Here is a 21039-nt window from a genome sequence, read left to right on the forward strand (position 1 = left end):
GGGTCACTCATAAGGTATTCATAATCACTGGGTTACCCATATGGCATTGACCACCACTAGATTACTCATAAAATATTAATCATAACTAGATCATTAATCACCACTGGGTTACTCACACAGTGTCAATCATCTCTGGGTTACTCGTAAAGTGTTCATCACCACTGGGTTACTCGTAAAGTGTTCATCACCACTGGGTTACTCGTAAAGTGTTCATCACCACTGGGTTACTCGTAAAGTGTTAATCACCACTGGGTCGCTCGTAAAGTGTTAATCATCACTCGGTTACTCACACAGTGTCAATCATCTCTGGGTTACTCATAAAGTGTTAATCACCACTGGGTCGCTCGTAAAGTGTTAATCATCACTCGGTTTCTCACACAGTGTCGATCATCACTCGGTTACTCACAGTGTCAATCATCACTAGGTTACTCACACAGTGTTGACCATCACTGGGTTACTCAGTGTCAATCATCACTCGGTTTCTCACACAGTGTCGATCATCACTGGGTTACTCACACATTGTCGACCATCACTCAGTTACTCACACAGTGTCGATCATCACTCGGTTACTCACACTGTGTCGATCATCACTCGGTTTCTCACACAGTGTTGATCATCACTAGGTTTCTCACACAGTGTTGATCATCACTAGGTTTCTCACACAGTGTCGACCATCACTCGGTTACTCACACAGTGTCGATCATCACTGGGTTACTCACACTGTGTCGATCATCACTGGGTTACTTGTAAGTTGACCATCATGACTTTGTTACTCTAAAAAGTGTGGATTACCACTGTGTTACCTGTAGATTGTCAGGAAATTCTCATTTTTGGCATGAACCAGCTAGTTATTGTTATGCCCCCATAATTGGAGATTCAATGGCATATAGTTTTTGATCTATCTGTCTGTCTGTTTTTTTCTGTCCGCATAAACTTTAACCTTGGCCATAAGTTTTAAATGGATGGTGATAGGGCTTTCATATTTTACATACATGTGCATTCCTAGTGACAAGACCTTTCTTTTGGTAGCAGAATTTTTTACCTCGTGACCTTTACCTAGGGGTGTGACCTACTTATGATAAACTTTAGCCTAGGCCATAACTTTTGAATGGTTACTGATAGGGCTTTCATATTTCACATGTGTATTCCTTGTCACAAAACCTTTTGGGTGGTACCAGAATTATTGCTGCCATATGGGGGGCATCAGTGTTTCACAAATACATCTTGTGTTTTATGTTTTCTTTGAATTTATGTAGGAAGTGTGTAAACATTTGAAGATTTAAAATCTGTATAAAATTGTTCTCTTACCAGGTATCTGTAGTGTATTTGAAATATTATTGATTGCAATATACCTGCATCGTGACTATGTGTGTCTATCATTGCTTTTGCAGGTTGGTTGGATGATATTGGATTACCGCAGTACAAGGATAATTTCTATGATGGCAGAGTGGACGGACTGATGCTGCACTATCTAACTGTGGTAAGGTTCAGAAGAGGACCGAATCTGTGTCATTGAAGAAACGATTTTTGCTTGCACAGTTATAGTTTCCCATCAAAGTGTGGTCAAGACAAAGTAATTTTGGCATTTCCCCTTTGGATTTTGGCATTTTGTTTTGAGACTGAAGCTCTGAATCTTATCTTTTCTATGATGAATAATTGTATGTCAGTTTTCTGATTATACCAGCTGTATACAGATAAGATATGTGATAAACCCTTGTTGCGCTGTATGTATATAAAGAGGGGTTATGATTAGGCCAAAAGTTGGATTTCATGCACCAGCTTGATTTTCAAGGTTAACAAACTTGCTGGGTTTTTGGGATGACAGTGTGTTACATGTATGTTACATTAAGGTTGAGGAAGAATTGTATAACAAAATATGAATAGAAATTTAATGAGAAGTTCTTTTTAAAAGAATATTTTGTATGTAAGTTGTCCTATGTTTAGCAGAATTGATTATTGATGAGCAATTTTTACATAGCTTACATAATGTAGCCCATTGTATATCAAAGTGTTTGTATATGTCAAACTAGTTTGTAAAGTCAAAAGTACCTTTTAGATAAATGCAAATTTTATACTCTTTATGAGCAATGTAGCAGAAACAGAATTATTCTCACTCAATATTTATTACAGGAGGATTTACTGTTCCTGCGAGTGACCAATGAACTTCATCACATCAGCATCAAACGGGGGATTCAAGTGCTACACGCCCACGGATTTAATCCCCAGTGCCTTCGAAGACGACCCTCTCCTGATGAGGTGTGTAATTAATCAGGTTAATTACATGTAGATGCTGTTCATTGATATACAAGATGTAAGGGGGGGGGGGGGGGGGATAGTGTTAGGTTCAATGTGTTGTGTACTTGAAAATGAAACATTTAGCTAGATTAAATAATGCATAAAATGATCATCCGTTGAAGAGATTACTTAAATCAAGGCTCTGTGTTCATCCTTTGGAAAATAAATGAAGATTGAAGAGATCTGAGAGTGTAAGTGTTTCCTAACAATATCAATTTAAAATTCAGGGCCAGTTGCAAAATATCCCAGCTGATGTTTCATTGTGGACAAACCACCGAGTGATGGAGTGGTTACGCACCATTGACTTGTCAGAATATGCTCCTAACCTCAGAGGCAGCGGTGTTCATGGAGCATTAATTGTAAGTTATTGACATCCTTTAACTTGTCCAAGTACTTAAACTTAAGAAACAGTAAAAACAAAACTTATTTAGGAGTATTACTTTCAATTTACTTTCCAAGATGTTTTGCAAAGAGATATGAGTAAATAGCTGCAGTAAGAAGCAAAATAAATCACAGGGTACCTGAATACAATTATTTTAGACTAGAACACTATACAAATGTATTTTTAAAAATGATTTTCAGGTCTTGGAACCCAGGTTCAATGCAGAATTGTTTGCCCAGATTTTATCAATCCCTCAGAATAAGACTCTCTTACGGCGACATCTGAGTACTCACGTTGTGGCTCTCATCGGCAACGAAACACAGCACAAGAAGCGGGAAGCCGAGTCCTCGCCTGGTTATGTGCAGCTCTTACCTAGTGCTAAAGTCAAGGTAATACAACGAATAACTTGTACAGCACTCCAGTTATTTCAACATAAATGATGATCTTTCCAATATTCATAACTTTGTGGCATATACAATTTTTAAAAATATATTGTTGTGGTTATTAAAAGTTACAAAACAAATTGAGCCCCCTTGTGACTAGATCGTAATCATATTTAGTCCTAAAGGCGGAGTCGGACAATACCTTGCTTTTGATAACAAAATATTTGACATCATACCTTGACCGTGAAGTTTGACCTACTTTAGAAAAGTTTTAATCAAGACTTATAACTTTTGAATACTATAAACGTACCTTTTTATGCATACTACTTGTTTCCACAAAGTCTGCAGTCACGTAAAATCCGCATAATATCAACAGCGGACCTAAAGTATGTATAAGCTAATTTCATGAAGCCATACACAACTTAGTGGAATTTCATACCAGCGGACCAAACCAAAAATGACAATGTACGAAATTATTACTCTGTCAGATAAAATACATTTAAGTAGTTAGCGATATGGCTTTCATATTTCACATGTGTATTCCTTTTGACAAGACCTTTCTTTGCATACCAGAATTACTTTGCTTCCATATGGGGAATCAGTGTTTAACAAACATGTTTTTTTTCCATTTTTTTTTCTCTCTCGTTTTATTTTTGTTGTTGTTGTTATTTTACCTTGTCAAGTTGACAAATGTGAATTCAGAAATTGAACTTCTACTCAGACTGGGGCAGTCTGAGTAGAAGTTCAATTTGAAAAACAATGCTATGTGCCTACCACAGTATAATTGATATGCCCAGCATTTACAATGGTTCCAATTAAAAAGCTCTTTTTTTCAATTTCTTCTCAGAGTAAGAAGTTTGGAATATTTGGTCATAAAAGGAACAAGTCTGATGCTGATCTAGAGGATTTTATTTGCCCAGACTTCACAAGACGGCAGAATGGGGTCCCCCAATCAAAAGAGGTACAGGTTTTGTTTTTTCTATAACTAAAGGGAAATCAAAGAAATGTGAGCTGTATTTACATGTGAAATACCTGAAGGTGTATGCGCAAATATTCTATGAAAGCTTTATTCTTTATTCTCTGAAACTTTATTCTTTTTTGGAACCATAACATTAATTTACAAAAATGTGACAGAGTTGAAGGAGCTGCAGAACGGTACCTCTCTGAGAAAATATTGGGATAGATCTCTGATCTATCCCAATAATTTACCCAATAGATCTCTGATCTATCCCAATAATTTACCCAATAGATCTCTGATCTATCCCAATAATTTACCCAATAGATCTCTGATCTATCCCAATAATTTACCCAATAGATCTCTGATCTATCCCAATAATTTACCCAATAGATCTCTGATCTATCCCAATAATTTACCCAATAGATCTCTGATCTATCCCAATAATTTACCCAATAGATTGCTGATCTATCCCAATAATTTCCCCAATAGATCTCCGATATATCCCAATAATTTTCCCTATAGATTGCTGATCTATCCCAATAATTTCCCCCAATAGCTCTCTAATCTATCCCAATAATTTTCCCAATAGATCTCTGATATATCCCAATAATTTCCCCAATGGATCTCTGATCTATCCCAATAATTTCCCCAATAGATTGCTGATCTATCCCAATAATTTCCCCAATAGATCTCTGGTATAACACGATAATTCCCCCCATAGATCTCTGATCTATCCCAATAATTTCCCCGATGGATCTCTGATCTATCCCAATAATTTCCCCAATAGATTGCTGATCTATCCCAATAATTCCCCCAATAGATCTCTGATATATCCCAATAATTTCCCCAATAGATTGCCGATCTATCCCAATAATTTCCCCAATGGATCTCTGATCTATCCCAATAATTTCCCCAATAGATTGCTGATCTATCCCAATAATTTCCCCAATAGATCTCCGATATATCCCAATATTTTTTCCAATAAATCTCTGATCTATCCCAATAATTTCCCCAATAGCTCTCTGATCTATCCCAATAATTTCTCTAATAGCTCTCTAATCTATCCCAATAATTTCTCCAATGTATCTCTGATATTTCCCAATAATTTCCCCAATAGCTCTCCGATCTATCCCAATAATTTCCCCAATAGATCTCTAATCTATCCCAATAATTTCTTCAATAGATCTCTGATCTATCCCAATAATTTCCCCAATAGATTGCTGATCTATCCCAATAATTTCCCCCAACAGCTCTCTAATCTATCCCAATAATTTCCCCAATAGATTGCTGATCTATCCCAATAATTTCCCCAATAGATCTCCGATATATCCCAATATTTTTTCCAATAAATCTCTGATCTATCCCAATAATTTCCCCAATAGCTCTCTGATCTATCCCAATAATTTCTCTAATAGCTCTCTAATCTATCCCAATAATTTATCCAATGTATCTCTGATATTTCCCAATAATTTCCCCAATAGCTCTCCGATCTATCCCAATAATTTCCCCAATAGCTCTCTAATCTATCCCAATAATTTCTTCAATAGATCTCTGATCTATCCCAATAATTTCCCCAATAGATTGCTGATCTATCCCAATAATTTCCCCCAACAGCTCTCTAATCTATCCCAATAATTTCCCCAATAGATCTCTGATCTATCCCAATAATTTCCCCAATAGATCTCTGATATTTCCCAATAATTTCTCAGAGAGGTACAGTTCTGCAGCTAGAGTGGAGGAAGACCGAACAAGCATAGAATTAACATTTGCAGATTCATATAATGTCGGTAAATTACATTGATTTCTTACTTGGACTCCTTTCTGTTCATGATTTTAGAGGGATGAAAAGGCTGCTAAGGAAATAGGTGCTTACTCCAAGGAGATAAATACTTTGACAGTAAGTATAGTCCTTCTCTTCCCTGTATATTGTGAAAGATACTGCCATGGTTTTAAGACTTAGAATATTCCTTCTTACATTGAACTGAACTTTTCCTCTTGCAGGATATGCTTGCTCGTGACAAGTTTCTGGACAATGTCCCAACATCCAATGTGTGAGGACAATGTTTTCTCAACCAGCGTGTGAAAATACTTCAGACCATTGTATATTCATATTAACAGAACGAAACGTGGATCAAAACCTCCCCTGCCATTGAAATCAATCATGGAAATCATGCAAATGTAATTCCTCCCACGATCCTGTTGCGTGGATGGATTTGTTATTTTGGTTGTGATGGTAACCGAATGTGCCTTCCTGGTGGCTGGCCACTATCAAGTATCTCGCAGATTACAAGTTTGCCAAATGTTTTTTTATTTTGTATTCATAATTTTACGGTGTTTTACAGAGGTTGTAAAAACATGAATGAGTGAAATTGTATAAAAATGCAATTGTGTATAAATGAAATTATGTTCATAGTTTGTAAATATGAAAATATTTAGTTAGCATTTGTACAAAGAAGGTTTTAAAAAATCGTTGGAACTGTAAAAAAAACTTTCATAATCACCCTTAAGTTTTTTATAGTAATGAAGAGCATGTGTATCATTATTTTGGTTTCTTTCATTCAAGTCTGTCATACAAAAACAAATGCAACTTCTTCATACAAGGACCATTCATGTTTATTTTAAATTTTTAAGACTACAAATAAATGAAGTAATTTTAATGTGTATTTTATTGACTAGGTTTATAGAATTTGCAAGTTTTAGTGCTAATGTTGAAATGCATATACTTTTGTTCTTTTAGCCTTGTATAGTTGGGTTATGTTTTCTTAATTTGGTAAAAGGAAAATTGTTTCATATCTAAACTACCTTTTGTTCAGTCTTGAATTTGCAGGTAGAATATTTCTTTCCATAAAGTACATGTAACAAAGTTTCAGTTTTCATTGATAGTTCATTGTAAGTTGTCACTTGACATTTCGTGATCTTAAAAAGGACATCTGGACATCAGGTCTTGCAGGTTTTGTTGAACAAAATCAAAAGATTGCATGAAACTTCCTTCTCTTGCCATTGATGAAGGACAACTTTTCTAATTCTTAAAGGGATTGGGTTCACTGTTCCTTTTCTTGTTATACAGAATTTTTTTCCAAGGTAAGTTTTCCTTCTGTCAGTAATATACAATGTTTGTATTGTCAGTACAAACAGCAAAATTTTGAATACAAATTCTTTTTCATAAAAATGTCTCTGGTTGACTTAAAACCATATTCTTCAAAAAATTAAAAACAGTTTACTAGTATATTGCACAATCTTGTGAACTTGGTTAAAGACTGATAAAGAAAGTTTTGATTTTTTTATGTTTTGGATTCTGCATGTCTTTAGATGGCATTGAAATTTTAAAAAAACCCAGCTCTACCTTATTTTGGGAGTCATATGATGAAACTTTCAATCACTACTGCTTAAATTACTTATATACTCCTTTGCACAACAACTTTTGTGATAATGCATGAGTATTGTTATTCTTCAACACTGATGAATGTCATAATTTCAGCTCCCACCAAATAGAAAACTTTCAAGGAAAGTATTGCCTTCATTAGATTCAGCAAATTTTTCTTAATAAGAATGTAAGTTACCAAACAATATAAACATACTACAATGTATTTTATAAGCATTTACACATGCAATGAAATCTTTGCTAGATATCATTCATAATTTTAGAAAATGTAAGTGACTTTAAAAATATTTAAAGTGAATTTTGGGTGTCTAATTCACTCCTTTCAAATAAAATATGGAAAATTTTCATTGTCATTTTCATCACTTTACACATTTTAAAAAAAAAGATTCTTTATATTTCTTTTCATATACAGATCTTCTTCAAAAGGTTGGTTGGACTGAGATCAGAATTTTTAAGGGCCTTTTTTTGTAACTATTTATTACAAATGCCTAAATTATTATAAATTCCTAGAATAACTAATTTTGGTTTATTTCTACATCAGCATGTTTTTATGGTGTATACATAACTGTATGTTATTTTTCATACATGTGTATTTGTATGAAGGAATTATGGTCTACATTTTATTCATTAAACTGCGTTTTAGATGCAAACCAATAAAATCTATTTTAACCATAATAATCTTTCAATTTTAGAGAGGAAAAAATCCATTATATGAATACCAGAATCTGTAGAGGTTGCTACTGTTGCTTGTCTAGTTGCAACAAAGACTCGAATTAAGGCCAGACAATTGTCCTTTTACTGGCTAACAGACTGTGTAATATCTTACATTGTCCTTTACTGGCTAACAGATGGTGTAGTATCTTACATTGTCCTTTACTGGCTAACAGACTGTAATATCTTACATTATCCTTTACTGGCTAACAGACTGTGTAATATCTTACATTGTCCTTCACTGGCTAACAGACTGTGTAATATCTTACATTATCCTTTACTGGCTAACAGACTGTGTAATATCTTACATTGTCCTTTACTGGCTAACAGACTGTAATATCTTACATTGTCCTTTACTGGCTAACAGACTGTGTAATATCTTACATTGTCCTTTACTGGCTAACAGACTGTGTAATATCTTACATTGTCCTTTACTGTCTAACAGACTGTAATATCTTACATTTTTCTTTACTGGCTAACAGACTGTAATATCTTACATTGTCCTTTACTGGCTAACAGACTGTGTAATATCATACATTGTCCTTTACTGGCTAACAGACTGTGTAATATCTTACATTATCCTTCACTGGCTAACAGACTGTGTAATATCTTACATTGTCCTTTACTGTCTAACAGACTGTGTGATATCTTACATTGTCCTTTACTGGCTAACAGACTGTGTGATATCTTACATTGTCCTTCACTGGCTAACAGACTGTAATATCTTACATTGTCCTTTACTGGCTAACAGACTGTGTAATATCTTACATTGTCCTTTACTGGCTAACAGACTGTGTAATATCTTACATTGCCCTTTACTGGCTAACAGACTGTAATATCTTACATTGTCCTTTACTGGCTAACAGACTGTTATATCTTACATTGTCCTTTACTGGCTAACAAACTGTGTTATATCTTACATTGTCCTTTACTAGCTAACAGACTGTGTTATATCTTACATTATCCTTTACTAGCTAACAGACTGTAATATCTTACATTGTCCTTTACTGGCTAACAGACTGTGTAATATCTTACATTGACCTTTACTGGCTAACAGACTGTTATATCTTACATGGCTAACAGACTGTAATATCTTACATTGTCCTTTACTGGCTAACAGACTGTAATATCTTACATTGTCCTTTACTGGCTAACAGACTGTAATATCTTACATTGTCCTTTACTGGCTAACAGACTGTGTAATATCTTACATTGTCCTTTACTGGCTAACAGACTGTAATATCTTACATTGTCCTTTACTGGCTAACAGACTGTAATATCTTACATTGTCCTTTACTGGCTAACAGACTGTGTAATATCTTACATTGTCCTTTACTGGCTAACAGACTGTAATATCTTACATTGTCCTTAACTGGCTAACAGACTGTAATATCTTACATTGTCCTTTACTAGCTAACAAACTGTGTAATATCTTACATTGTCCTTTACTGACTAACAGACTGTAATATCTTACATTTTTCTTTACTGGCTAACAGACTGTGTAATATCTTATATTGTCCTTTACTGGCTAACAGACTGTGTAATATCTTATATTGTCCTTTACTGGCTAACAGACTGTAATATCTTACATTGTCCTTCACTGGCTAACAGACTGTGTAATATCTTACATTGCCCTTTACTGGCTAACAGACTGTGTAATATCTTACATTGTCCTTTACTGGCTAACAAACTGTGTAATATCTTATATTGTCCTTTACTGGCTAACAGACTGTGTAATATCTTATATTGTCCTTTACTGGCTAACAGACTGTAATATCTTACATTGTCCTTCACTGGCTAACAGACTGTGTAATATCTTACATTGTCCTTTACTGGCTAACAGACTGTGTAATATCTTACATTGTCCTTTACTGGCTAACAGACTGTGTAATATCTTACATTGTCCTTTACTGGTTAACAGACTGTAATATCTTACATTGTCCTTTACTGGCTAACAAACTGTGTAATATCTTATATTGTCCTTTACTGGCTAACAGACTGTGTAATATCTTACATTGTCCTTTACTGGCTAACAAACTGTGTAATATCTTATATTGTCCTTTACTGGCTAACAGACTGTGTAATATCTTACATTGTCCTTTACTGGTTAACAGACTGTGTAATATCTTACATTTTTCAAAATTTTTATGCCCCATAATCAGAAATGTGGGGCTTGTAGATTTGGGTTTGTCTAACTGTCAGGAAAAACTTTTAACCTGAGTCTTAACTTTTACATGGATGGTGATAAGGTTTTCATTTTTCAGATGTCTGGTGACTGACAAGATCTTTCTTTTGTTAACAAAATTCTTGACCTTGGAGTTGTACGAACTTTTGAAAAACTTTTCAACCTTTACCATAAGTTTTGAATGGTTAGTGCTAGGGCTTTCATAATTCACTTGTGTAATTCTTGTAACAAGTCCTTGTAGGGGGAGGGGGGGGGGCAGAATTATTGCTGCCATATGGGGGCATTGCTTGTGAAAAGACCTTTCTGTTGGTACCAAAACTGTTTACTTCATGATCTTGGAATTTGACCTATACTTTTGAAAAAATAAAATAACATTAGTCATTATGAATTTTGCTGCCATACGGGGACACCAGTGTTTTTGATCCCCATGTAATGTCAGATTTGATGGCCTACAGTTTTTGGTATGTCGACACCAGTGTTTTTGATCCCCATGTAATGTAAGATTTTATGGCCTACAATTTTTGGTATGTCCCTTTGTTAGTATGTTTGTCCACAAATTTTTTTTTACTTTGGGCCATAACTTTTGAATGGATGGTGATAGGGCTTTTATATTTCTCATGTGTTTCTTGTGACATGTCCTTTCATTTGGTACCAAAATGTTTGACCTTGTGATTCACCTGGGAGTTCGACATACTTTTGAAAGCCTTTAACCATGGCAATAACTTTTGAATAGTAAGTGAGAAGGCTAGCTGCACATCTGTAAGATGGATAGGTGAAGATAATGGTGATCGGTCTCATGAAAGGTGAAGATAACGAACAGTGATCAATCTCATAACTCTCACATCAAATACAAAATTAACAGTTGGGAAAACACAGACCCCTGGACATACCAGAGGTGGGATCAAGTGCCTAGGAGGAGTAAGCATCCCATGTCGATGGGTCACACCCACCATAAGCCCTATATTTCGATCGGATAAATGGAGTTGTCAGCGTTTGAAATCTGTGTAAAGAATGCCATAGTCGAAATCTGTGTGTAAAGAACGGCCGAACATTTGGTATGAAACACGTCCTGAACAGCATTTGACCCAATGACAAGTTGTATTGGCAAACTAGATTGTAATAACGGCAAAAGAATTTGTGAAATGCTGACTTTAAATGACTGTTGAAACGCCTGTACCATCAATTTATTTGTCAGTAGTCTGCTCGTGCACAAAGTCAGCTCTTGAGTATCGAAGAAGTTGTTTATACATAAACGTTGATATAATATATAAATGTGGAATTGAAGGCTACTTCAAGAGATTTTTGTCTCATGTAGAAGCTTATGAGTAAATCCTACCTCGTAAGAATATAAAAACAGGTCAACTAATAAAGGAGCACAATTCATGCCTATGGGAATTCCAATAGACTGTTAGAAGACATTTTCACGAAACACTAAACATTTATTGTCATTGAACTTCAGAGTACTTGTGCATAGAATCAGAGTCGTGTTTATCAATAACAAAGTAATCTTTTGAATGATATGAATATTTCCTTTCTTCATTTTCATTGAATAATAAACTGTTTATGTCAAAAAGTCATAATGGTTATAAGAGCTTTATCTCTAGTCACCCATTGATGAAATGGTCATATAAGGGTTACCTCTGGTTTGCCCATTGATATAAATGTCATATAAGAGTTATCTGTGGTCACGAATTGATATAATGATTATATTATAGGGTTACCTCTGGTCACCATAGATATAATATTTGTATAAGGGTAAATGTTGGTCATGGTTTTATGAGGGTCAACTGTGGTAACCCATTGATGTAATAATTTTAATGTTCGTCCATCGAAGTCCTGGTTACCACCATTTATTTAAGCTATGGTTAACACTAAATTATGTGGATACTAGTACCCGTTACCAATTGCGCACTTGCAGTTTTTGGGGACAGGGTATAAAGATGTATTTTCATTCAGCAATAGTCTCGTGGAGTTTCAGGTTAGAATAGGTTCTCAACACCTCTTTCTTGTCATAAGAGGCGTCTTAATGGGCAGTCCTTCGGATGAGACCGTAAAAACCGAGGCCCCATGTCACAGCATGTGTGGTACGACAAAGAACCCTCTACTGCTCAATGGCCATAAGCGCCGATCATAGGCCTAAATTTGAAGCCCTTCACCGGTATTGGTGACGTCTCCATATGAGTGAAAAATTCTCGAGAGGGACGTTAAAACAGTTATCGATACAATCAATCATACTTGCACAGTGTATATTAATAATTAATAACTGCATAACTGGCAATATTGTGTCCAAGTGAAATAAAAAACGTCTTCAAAAAACTTGTACGTGCATTTCATGCCATGGGAAATGCGTTTCTCATCACAGTTTATGCTTTTGCTACCATTGCACGATTTTCACAGAGGCATTGGTGTCTGATTCTTTCTAAAATTTCAAACTCACTTGAGTGTTTACACTACGTTTATCAACACAATGCCCCCTCAACGTGTAAGGCGTCGCCTGACGACAGAACAACTGGGCAGATGTATTGGAATGCTTGACGCTGGCTATTCACAACGTGACGTTGCAAATGCACTAAACGTCAGCCAGAGCGTTGTAAATAGGGCCTGGAACCGACAGCAAACTTTTGGTACAGCAGCACACCGACATGGGGGTGGTCGTCAGAGGTCGACAACCCAACGCCAAGACCATTTTGTGGCTGTTCAGGCACGACGACATCTCTTCTGGACAGCAACCAGCCTACGTAACGACCTCCTGAACGCCTCGGGGGTGAATGTGTCCACTCAGACGATATGGAATCGGCTTCACAATGTCTCAACTCGAGAAGGGAATGTGTTCGAGTCCCTCTGACTGTTCGACACCGGCGGGAGCGGTTGGAATGGGCTGAAGATCATGTCACTTAGACACAGAACGATTGGGTTCAAGTTCTGTTCACCGATGAGTCCAGGTATTGTTTGGACTTTACAGACAGGAGGCACCGAGTGTGGCGACGACAACGTGAACGTTTCCATGATGCCAACTTCAGTGAACATGACCGTTATGGTGGTGGTTCCATCATGGTCTGGGGTGGAATCAACAGGGATTGAAGAACAGATCTTCATGTCCTGGAGAGAGGAACAATGACGGGGGTGCGGTATCGGGATGAGATCCTCGATGTTTACGTCAGACCCTACGCTGGTGCTGTTGGCCCTGAGTTCATCCTGATGGATGATAACGCCCGTCCTTATCACGCCAGGGTGGTGGAGCAGTACCTTCAGCAGGAGACAATTGTCCGTATGGACTGGCCAGCGCGCTCGCCGGACTTGAACCCGATTGAGCATGTATAGAACATGCTGCAGGTTGCCCTTTCACGCCGTAGAGCACAACCCACGACTTAAGCAGAGCTTGGAAACGCCCTCGTGGAAGAGTGGAACAACCTTCCCATTGGAAACATCCGGGTGCTTATTGATAGCATGGCTCGACGTTGTCAAGCCGTCATTGATGCAAGGGGAGGCCATACCCGGTATTGACACTTCATCGACTAAGTGTAATGATTGACTATCCCCAAAAACAGTGTAATTCTTTCTCTGGTTTGCTGTTAACTTTTTGTAATGAAATGCTTTTTGGTGTTGTTATCAGATTTCAAGCATTCCGTATTGATAAAAGTTCATGCCGTTCATGAATTTTCATTCATAACCTGAGTAAACACGTTTCTGAGTCAAATTTATGTCTTTTGTTATGTTAGTGGTAAATTACACACATATAACCTAGTGATCCTTATCAAATTTTGAGTATATATATATATATATATATATATATATATTGTATTTAGTATATTTATACATATTGATAGAGTTTTTTCCCCTTCTATTTATATCTATTGATCAAAATTCAGATACCTGTGCTTCAAGTCTACAAAGGTGTGTTGTGCGACGCCGTAATTAGTTGTGATTGGATGAACGCCACCGTACAGTATTTCTATTGGTTAACTCCTATCATGTGACACTATGTACAGAAAAACTATAAACGCGAGAGCTAGTTCCCAAGGGATCCGAGGGTAGACCACCATCGTCGCCTCGCCGCAACAAACCTAGTGTAGCAGAGCCCGTACTGTGCAGTCTGCACAATAAATCTTTACCATTGAGCTTCAAGCGACAGATAATTTGTCAGTTGCAGAGCGCCAAAGTTTGAAATCAACGCTTACAGAGCTACACCAGTCAAATTCATACTGGGTGAGGATATGTCAAGACAGTTTCACAGTGCAGCGCGAGTTATGTCCTCCTGAATACAGGGGGCGCACAATGCGTTGCGGTCCTCGGTTCATATCGTCATATCATGAGGAATAGGTAGAAAAATTACTATTTCTGATTGTAATGAAGTGCCAGTTAAGAATTTTTTCTAAAAATAAAAGGGTAACTACTGACAAATGATATAACTGCAATAATTTTAGTCATTGAATATATTTAGATGTGTCCCATGTGTGATTTTTTGCAGGCAATGTTGGGTCATGGTGTAAAATAGTATTCGTTAGTCCTCGACTTCTTTAGATCAGGACATTCGTGTCTTTAGCATATCAGCAATTCTTCATTATTAATTTTCATCGATCTTTTTGACGACCAAAACACAATACATATACAACCAACGATTGTACATTATCATCATTAACTCCGGACACAGGATTGTACATTATCATCATTAACTCCGGACACAGGTTTCCATAGTTCTTTTCTATCTATTGTTTTTCCTGGGCGGTTTCTTTACAATTTTGTTCATACTCAATTCAATACTTAGCTGATCCAGTTGTCGTGATGTGTATATGTGTCATACAATGAAACGCCAACTTCCCACCAAGCTTGCCTGGTAAACAAAGGATTGCATTCACAAGGGTATAGATTCCAATCTTTTTCAACATACGCGGAAATATGACATTTTTGTTTCCTGTTGAACTTGGCATAATGGTTACGAGAAATGGCTAATTACTGGTTAGTCAGGTGGAACGTTTTCCTTATTCCTAGGATAAAATTGCCTGCATAAGAGGAGGTGTACCATTTGGAGAACAGTGTTGAATAATAATGGGTATTGTGATTTTCATCGGAATTCTATATTTCGGGTGGCTTTATAAAAGTGCAATGTGTCGCTATATGGATGAAAATGTACCCTGCTGCAGTGTGAATCAGTCGAGAAACGGCGTGGTTGTGAATTGTCGTTACATGGATAATGGGACTGAATGTGAGATTCCCCCCAACGTAACGGACCTAGTCTTTGTCAAGAACAAATTGTTAACACCAGCGACTTTAGACTTCCTTTGCTTTAAAAATTTCACGAGATTGAGTTATATAAACGTCTCGGACAACGATTTAAGGGCAATTCCCAAAGGATGCTTTGGAACATTCCCAGTGCTCCAGACGTTGGATATTTCTGGAAACAACAAGTTGGGCTTACAAAACTTATACAATGCATGTGTTGGTTTGAACAACACAAATATTACAATTCTCAAAGCAAACTTCATTAACAACGTAGACATTTTACTGCCTGTATACCATAACCTATCAACTTTACTTTCCGACACTTCCCTAAAGGAGATTTACTTTGAATATGATGAAATCAGTGTAATAGAATCGGGAGTCATTAAGACTTTACCTAAGTCTCTTGAGATTCTATCTGTCAGGGGAAATCGTCTGAGCTTTAGTATCAAATTGTTGGAATTAAGATTAATGACGAATTTGAAAAAACTGGATATAAGTTTCCAATGCACGCAACTTTTGCGCAGGAAGTATGCTCCGGCGTGGAAGGATACCCACAACTGCTCAGTTTTCGGCGTAACGGAAGGAAACGTGTTAAAAGTTCTTCCTCCAAACCTGGAGGAATTGATTTCAATAGAAACTGGTTCTGGATCGTTCTGTTTCCCAAAACTTAGCCCCAAGAACACGTCTTTAAAATATGTGGATTTATCTGGTTCAGACTATTTTTCATGGGTGGGTCCACTCAACATCAGCAAGGACTCTAACCATTTGGAAACACTTATCCTATCCAATAACAAGTGCAGCAATATTTCGGACGGGTTCTTTGCGAATCTAAACCAACTAAAGAAATTGGATATTAGTCAAAATGTCTTGGGGACATTTTTCCCTGGGGTGACAGGGGGCAGCGTCTTCAAAGGACTGGTGTCCCTAGAAACTTTAAACATGGCAGAAAACTTAATTGACAATCTTCCATCCGATCTGCTGAAGTACCAATCAAATCTCAAGATTCTCGTGGTGAGTTACAATAACATGGAGTCATTGACTCTCAGCGTCAGCCATATGAAGAATTTGCAATCCATAGACTGTTCTTACAATAAGCTTGTTTCCCTTCCAAAATCTCTGCAGACAGATCTCGATGCCATTGTTCAAGACCACCCGGTGCATGTTGTTATGACTAACAACAAAATTATCTGTGCTTGTGATAATCTAGAATTCATTTCCTGGATGAGTGAAACAAAAGTAAATTTTTCGATGCCATATATAAAGTGTTCACAAAGCAACGGGGCTTCTATTGATATTATGAACGCTTATGAGGACCTAAAGATAAGTTGTAAAAGAGCAGGATGGATTTCGGCGGCAGCACAAAATACCGTCATTGTTGTTACAACATTCTTTATCCTAGCTTGTGTGTCCGGCGTTCTGTTGTACAACAAACGTTGGACCATCACTTATCGTTGGTACTTGTTTCGATTACGTCACAAAGGATATTCCCCAATCGATGGCAAAAATGACGAATTTCAATTCGACGCTTTTCTTTCCTTTGCCGAGGAAGATTTTGAATTCGTCAAAGACGTCATCGAGGAACTCGAAAACCGGTCAGAGGATAGATATCGTCTTTGCTTTCATCACCGTGATTTTATTCCAGGTACATCGATTGCAAGCAACATTGTTTCTGCAATTCATCACAGCAGAAAAACAATCATTTTCATGTCACACGCGTTTCTGAATAGCACGTGGTGTAAATATGAACTGCAAATGTCAATCACAAAAGAGGTTGAAACGAATAGTGATGTCATTATCATGATCGTTCTTGATAATATACCCAAGAATAAAATGTCTCTCGAGGTCTTGAGGTACTACAGAAAAAACTGTTACCTTGAAAAGCCTGAAGGAGCGCAAGATCGGACTTTACTGTGGAAAACACTGAGAGAGTCATTGAAAGACGCATGAAAAAACGTCGATTAATCAGTTGCAAAACTTTGCGATAGCATCATTTTACTTAGAAAATCATCACCTTTATATCATGAGTCTATATTTTCTGCAACATAACAGTTTTACTAATCACTAATATCAATTTGATTTTCAAAACGTAGCTCGCGGGTTTGCTAATTTTCCTCGCGTAAGCAAAAAGACGTACTTGTGTTGCACAAGTAAAGTTTAGATTATCTATCCAATGCCAGTATTTGATTAAAACAATCTCCGATTTAATTCCAAAGTAAAAAAAAAAAAAAAAAGAACACGTACACAATTATTACTAACCATTTGTTTTAGTACTGTAAAATATTATTCAAAATCATAGCAATCAATACTCATTTTCATTGATATGTTGATTCAAAATACGTTATCTTCACCTTTCAATATATCCATTAGATTCGAAATAGAAGACATCAGGGTCTTTCATATCTGCTTCACATTTCAATATTTTATCAACGGGAAACTAGCAGCACAGCTTTATGACAAGCGCGATTACTGCAGCTTCTCCATCGTCAAATTTCCATATCTGTGCAGTAATATTCCATCATCACTTGCATATATATGGTGTTTAATTAAGTCTCTCAATACGCAAAAGCATACTCTGCGTATGAACAGTTTTTAAACCGATCCAGGCTATTGACAAATAAGTTGATGTTACAGAGGTGTCAACAGTCTCGTTTAAAACAAGGATTTCGACAAAAATTATGATCGTTATAATGATCAAATTTGCAATTACGAGCCAACACTGGGTTGAATACTGTCTGATGTGTTTCATACTAATTGTTAGACTGTTCTTTACATACTGATTTTGAAATTGGTCAAGCATATGATATTTTAGATCTTAATTCTTGTTTACATTTTTTAATAATGCATATTAATATAAACAATAAAATGCCTTTCTTTGTTGTTTCATCGGGTGATGAAGGTAGCAATCATTGCAACAACAAAAATTGCATAAGCCGCTTACGAAAGAAAGCATTCTACTGTTTAACGTAGTTCCACACTCCTGTGACGTCATAAGATTTTGCAAAGTCAATGATTTACTGACCGGAACACAAATTTTGCTGGAGTCCTTTTCAATAGGTATTGTGAAAAATCTTGTTAGCCGTAAAATATTTCAAAAGTCTTAGTTATATTTGAATAATCAATGATATGTTTCAAAACATTGAATCCAAGGACAATAGCTCTGTTTTCAGTAAATTATTTATCAAGTCCATTATGCCATAGATTTCCTTTATTTTTCACAAACATTTTACCAAGGTGATAAGGAATTATTTGTGTCTTCTCATGAAATTACATAAAATTTTAATCCATAAGTGAATTTTAATAGCTCAACTGTATGGTGTCAGACTTCGTTTTTTTTTTTTTTATGGGGGTATACATACTCTTTAAGCTGTAGATTTGAAATTATTACGGAAAAGAATGGATTTTTTCATAAATAACTATAACAGATGTACATCTAATATAAACAGTAAAAATGATATGTAAACCATTCTATAAAGAAAATGTGTCCACATTTGTTTGTTTTTTAATATTTTGGAGAATAACGCTAATTCAATAATTTTGCACATATTATTTTAAAACTTGATGAACATTTTGAAAATGACATGTGTTTTAGTTATTGACATGTTTCCTGATAAATAAATGCAATTTAAAAAAATATTTTGTTGTTTTCATTTTAAGATAACAACATAAAACTGTTTCCGATGAATTTCATAAAAATCTACATAGGGGTACGTGACTCCAGCAGTGTCTGTAATGAAAATTGATATGGAAATCCTTAACTGTTTTGCCTTTTTTCATTACTCTGAATGTTAATTTATTGATTACAAACAAAAAATGCTACCTAAACCCCATTTTTTCATCGATTTTCTACAAAACGAACTTAAGTACACCAAAATTCTAAGTACATATAAAAAAAAAAAAAACCCAGTTTATTTCGTTTACTATAAAGATTGTCAGAGTCACATGAATTGAACACTATCCGTCTGTTATCAAAGGTGAAGATAACGAACAGTGATCAATCTCATAACTTACAAAAGGAATACAAAATAGAGAGTTGGACAAACACGGAACCTTGGATATACCCAAGGTGGGAGAAGGTGCCTAGGAGGAGTAAGCATCCCCTGTCAACCGGTCACATCCATCGCGAGCCCTATATCTTCATCAAGTAAACGAAGTAATCCGTAGTCAAAATCAGTGTGTCAAGCCGGCCTAAGAATCGGCATGAAATTTGACCCAAGGATAGGTTGTGTTGGCAAACTAGCTCGTTATAAAGACTATAGAATTTGATAAATGCTAACTTTAAACGAGACTGTTGAAACCCCTGTAACATCAACTTGTTTGTCAGTAACCTGTCTCAATTTAAAAACTCATCATAAGCAGAACAAGCTCTTGCGTATCAAATCAGTTGAGAGATATAAACACCCTATGAAGGTGATAATGAAATATTGCTACACGGATATGGGAAGTTGACGATAGAGAACTGACATCATCCCGTTTGTCAGACAGTTGAGTTGTTAGTTTGCCGTTAATATCAATTTTCAATAAAATACCTAAGTACGAAGAAGATGTGGAGGACTTTGTGGTGTCTTTTATTTCGAGTTCACAGGAATATATTGATCGAATCGACAACGGAATAAAAATGATTACTGTTCGATAAAACGTCGTCGATTTATATATATATATATATATATATATATATATATATATATATGACGAGTTTGTTTCTTCTCAAGGGGGCTTTAACGTTTCTTGTTACCTTTTGATATTAAATAGCTGAATTTCAATACAGCTTTATTCTTACAAAACTTTGGTAATTGAAAAGTGTTATGTTAAATTTCCATTTGTTGTAAAGATTCATTTTCCTTTTGTTTTCACAATATGATAACTGTCAATATTTGATGCTGATATATTTAGCTTTGTCTACCTTCAAAATGATAACAGCATGTATTTTCATCACGTGTTTTCTGTAGATCCAAATTTGAAAAATAGAGTGTGCACTTAGCCTACCACTGATTTAACAATAAAATGCATCATTTGAACCGCATCTGGTTATGCCGTAGAGACGAGGTACGATCTAGGAATATTTCAGAGGAAATTGGAAATTCACGATTAATTGTGCTCCTTTGTTAGCTGCCCTGTTTCTATATTCATATGAAGCAGAATGTATTCAAAAACTTCTACGTGGAAGAAAAAATCTCCCGCTGTGGCCTTCAATTCGACATTACGATATATCGATGACGTTTTGTCTACTAACAATAATAACTCTAATTCATATGTCGATTTGATATACCCCTGTGAGCTCAAAATAAAGGACACCACAGAGTCGTCCACTTCTGCTTCATAATTAGATATTTTATTGAAAGTAGACATTAACGGCAAACTGACAACTCAACTGTATGACAAACGGGATGATTTCAGCTTCTCCATCGTTAACTTCCCATATTTATGTAGAAATATTCCATTATCAACTGCATATGGTGTTTATATATCTCAACTCATTCGATATGCAAGAGCTTGTTCTGCGTATAGTCAGTTTTTAAATCGAGG

General features: G+C 36.0%; 2 protein-coding genes across 18 annotated transcripts in view; both read left to right on the top strand.

The window, feature by feature from the left end:
* The window catches only part of LOC125683208 (liprin-beta-1-like), a 77261-nt gene extending 69186 nt beyond the window's left edge, over positions 1 to 8075 (top strand). For all 17 annotated transcript variants that reach the window (XM_048924087.2, XM_048924089.2, XM_048924088.2 and 14 more), the window contains 7 exons: positions 1392 to 1480; positions 2131 to 2256; positions 2523 to 2654; positions 2878 to 3066; positions 3908 to 4021; positions 5856 to 5915; positions 6020 to 8075. In XM_048924087.2, coding sequence (XP_048780044.2) covers positions 1392 to 1480; positions 2131 to 2256; positions 2523 to 2654; positions 2878 to 3066; positions 3908 to 4021; positions 5856 to 5915; positions 6020 to 6073 — 764 coding nt within the window. In that variant the 3' untranslated portion in view covers positions 6074 to 8075. The remainder of the gene's footprint in view (positions 1 to 1391; positions 1481 to 2130; positions 2257 to 2522; positions 2655 to 2877; positions 3067 to 3907; positions 4022 to 5855; positions 5916 to 6019) is intronic.
* A 6692-nt stretch (positions 8076 to 14767) lies between these two features.
* LOC130046962 (toll-like receptor 4) lies at positions 14768 to 20507 on the top strand. The gene has a single exon (XM_056140829.1). It carries the CDS (start codon positions 15343 to 15345, stop codon positions 17461 to 17463), a length of 2121 nt encoding a protein of 706 aa, XP_055996804.1. The 5' UTR covers positions 14768 to 15342; the 3' UTR covers positions 17464 to 20507.
* The last annotated feature ends 532 nt before the right edge of the window (positions 20508 to 21039 follow it).

Source organism: Ostrea edulis, chromosome 6 (genome assembly GCF_947568905.1).
Source record: "Ostrea edulis chromosome 6, xbOstEdul1.1, whole genome shotgun sequence".
Lineage (NCBI taxonomy): Eukaryota > Metazoa > Mollusca > Bivalvia > Ostreida > Ostreidae > Ostrea > Ostrea edulis.

Excerpts from the sequence above, each read along its gene's own strand:
- LOC130046962 (XM_056140829.1), top strand. The coding sequence starts at position 15,343 with ATGGGTATTGTGATTTTCATCGGAATTCTATATTTCGGGTGGCTTTAT.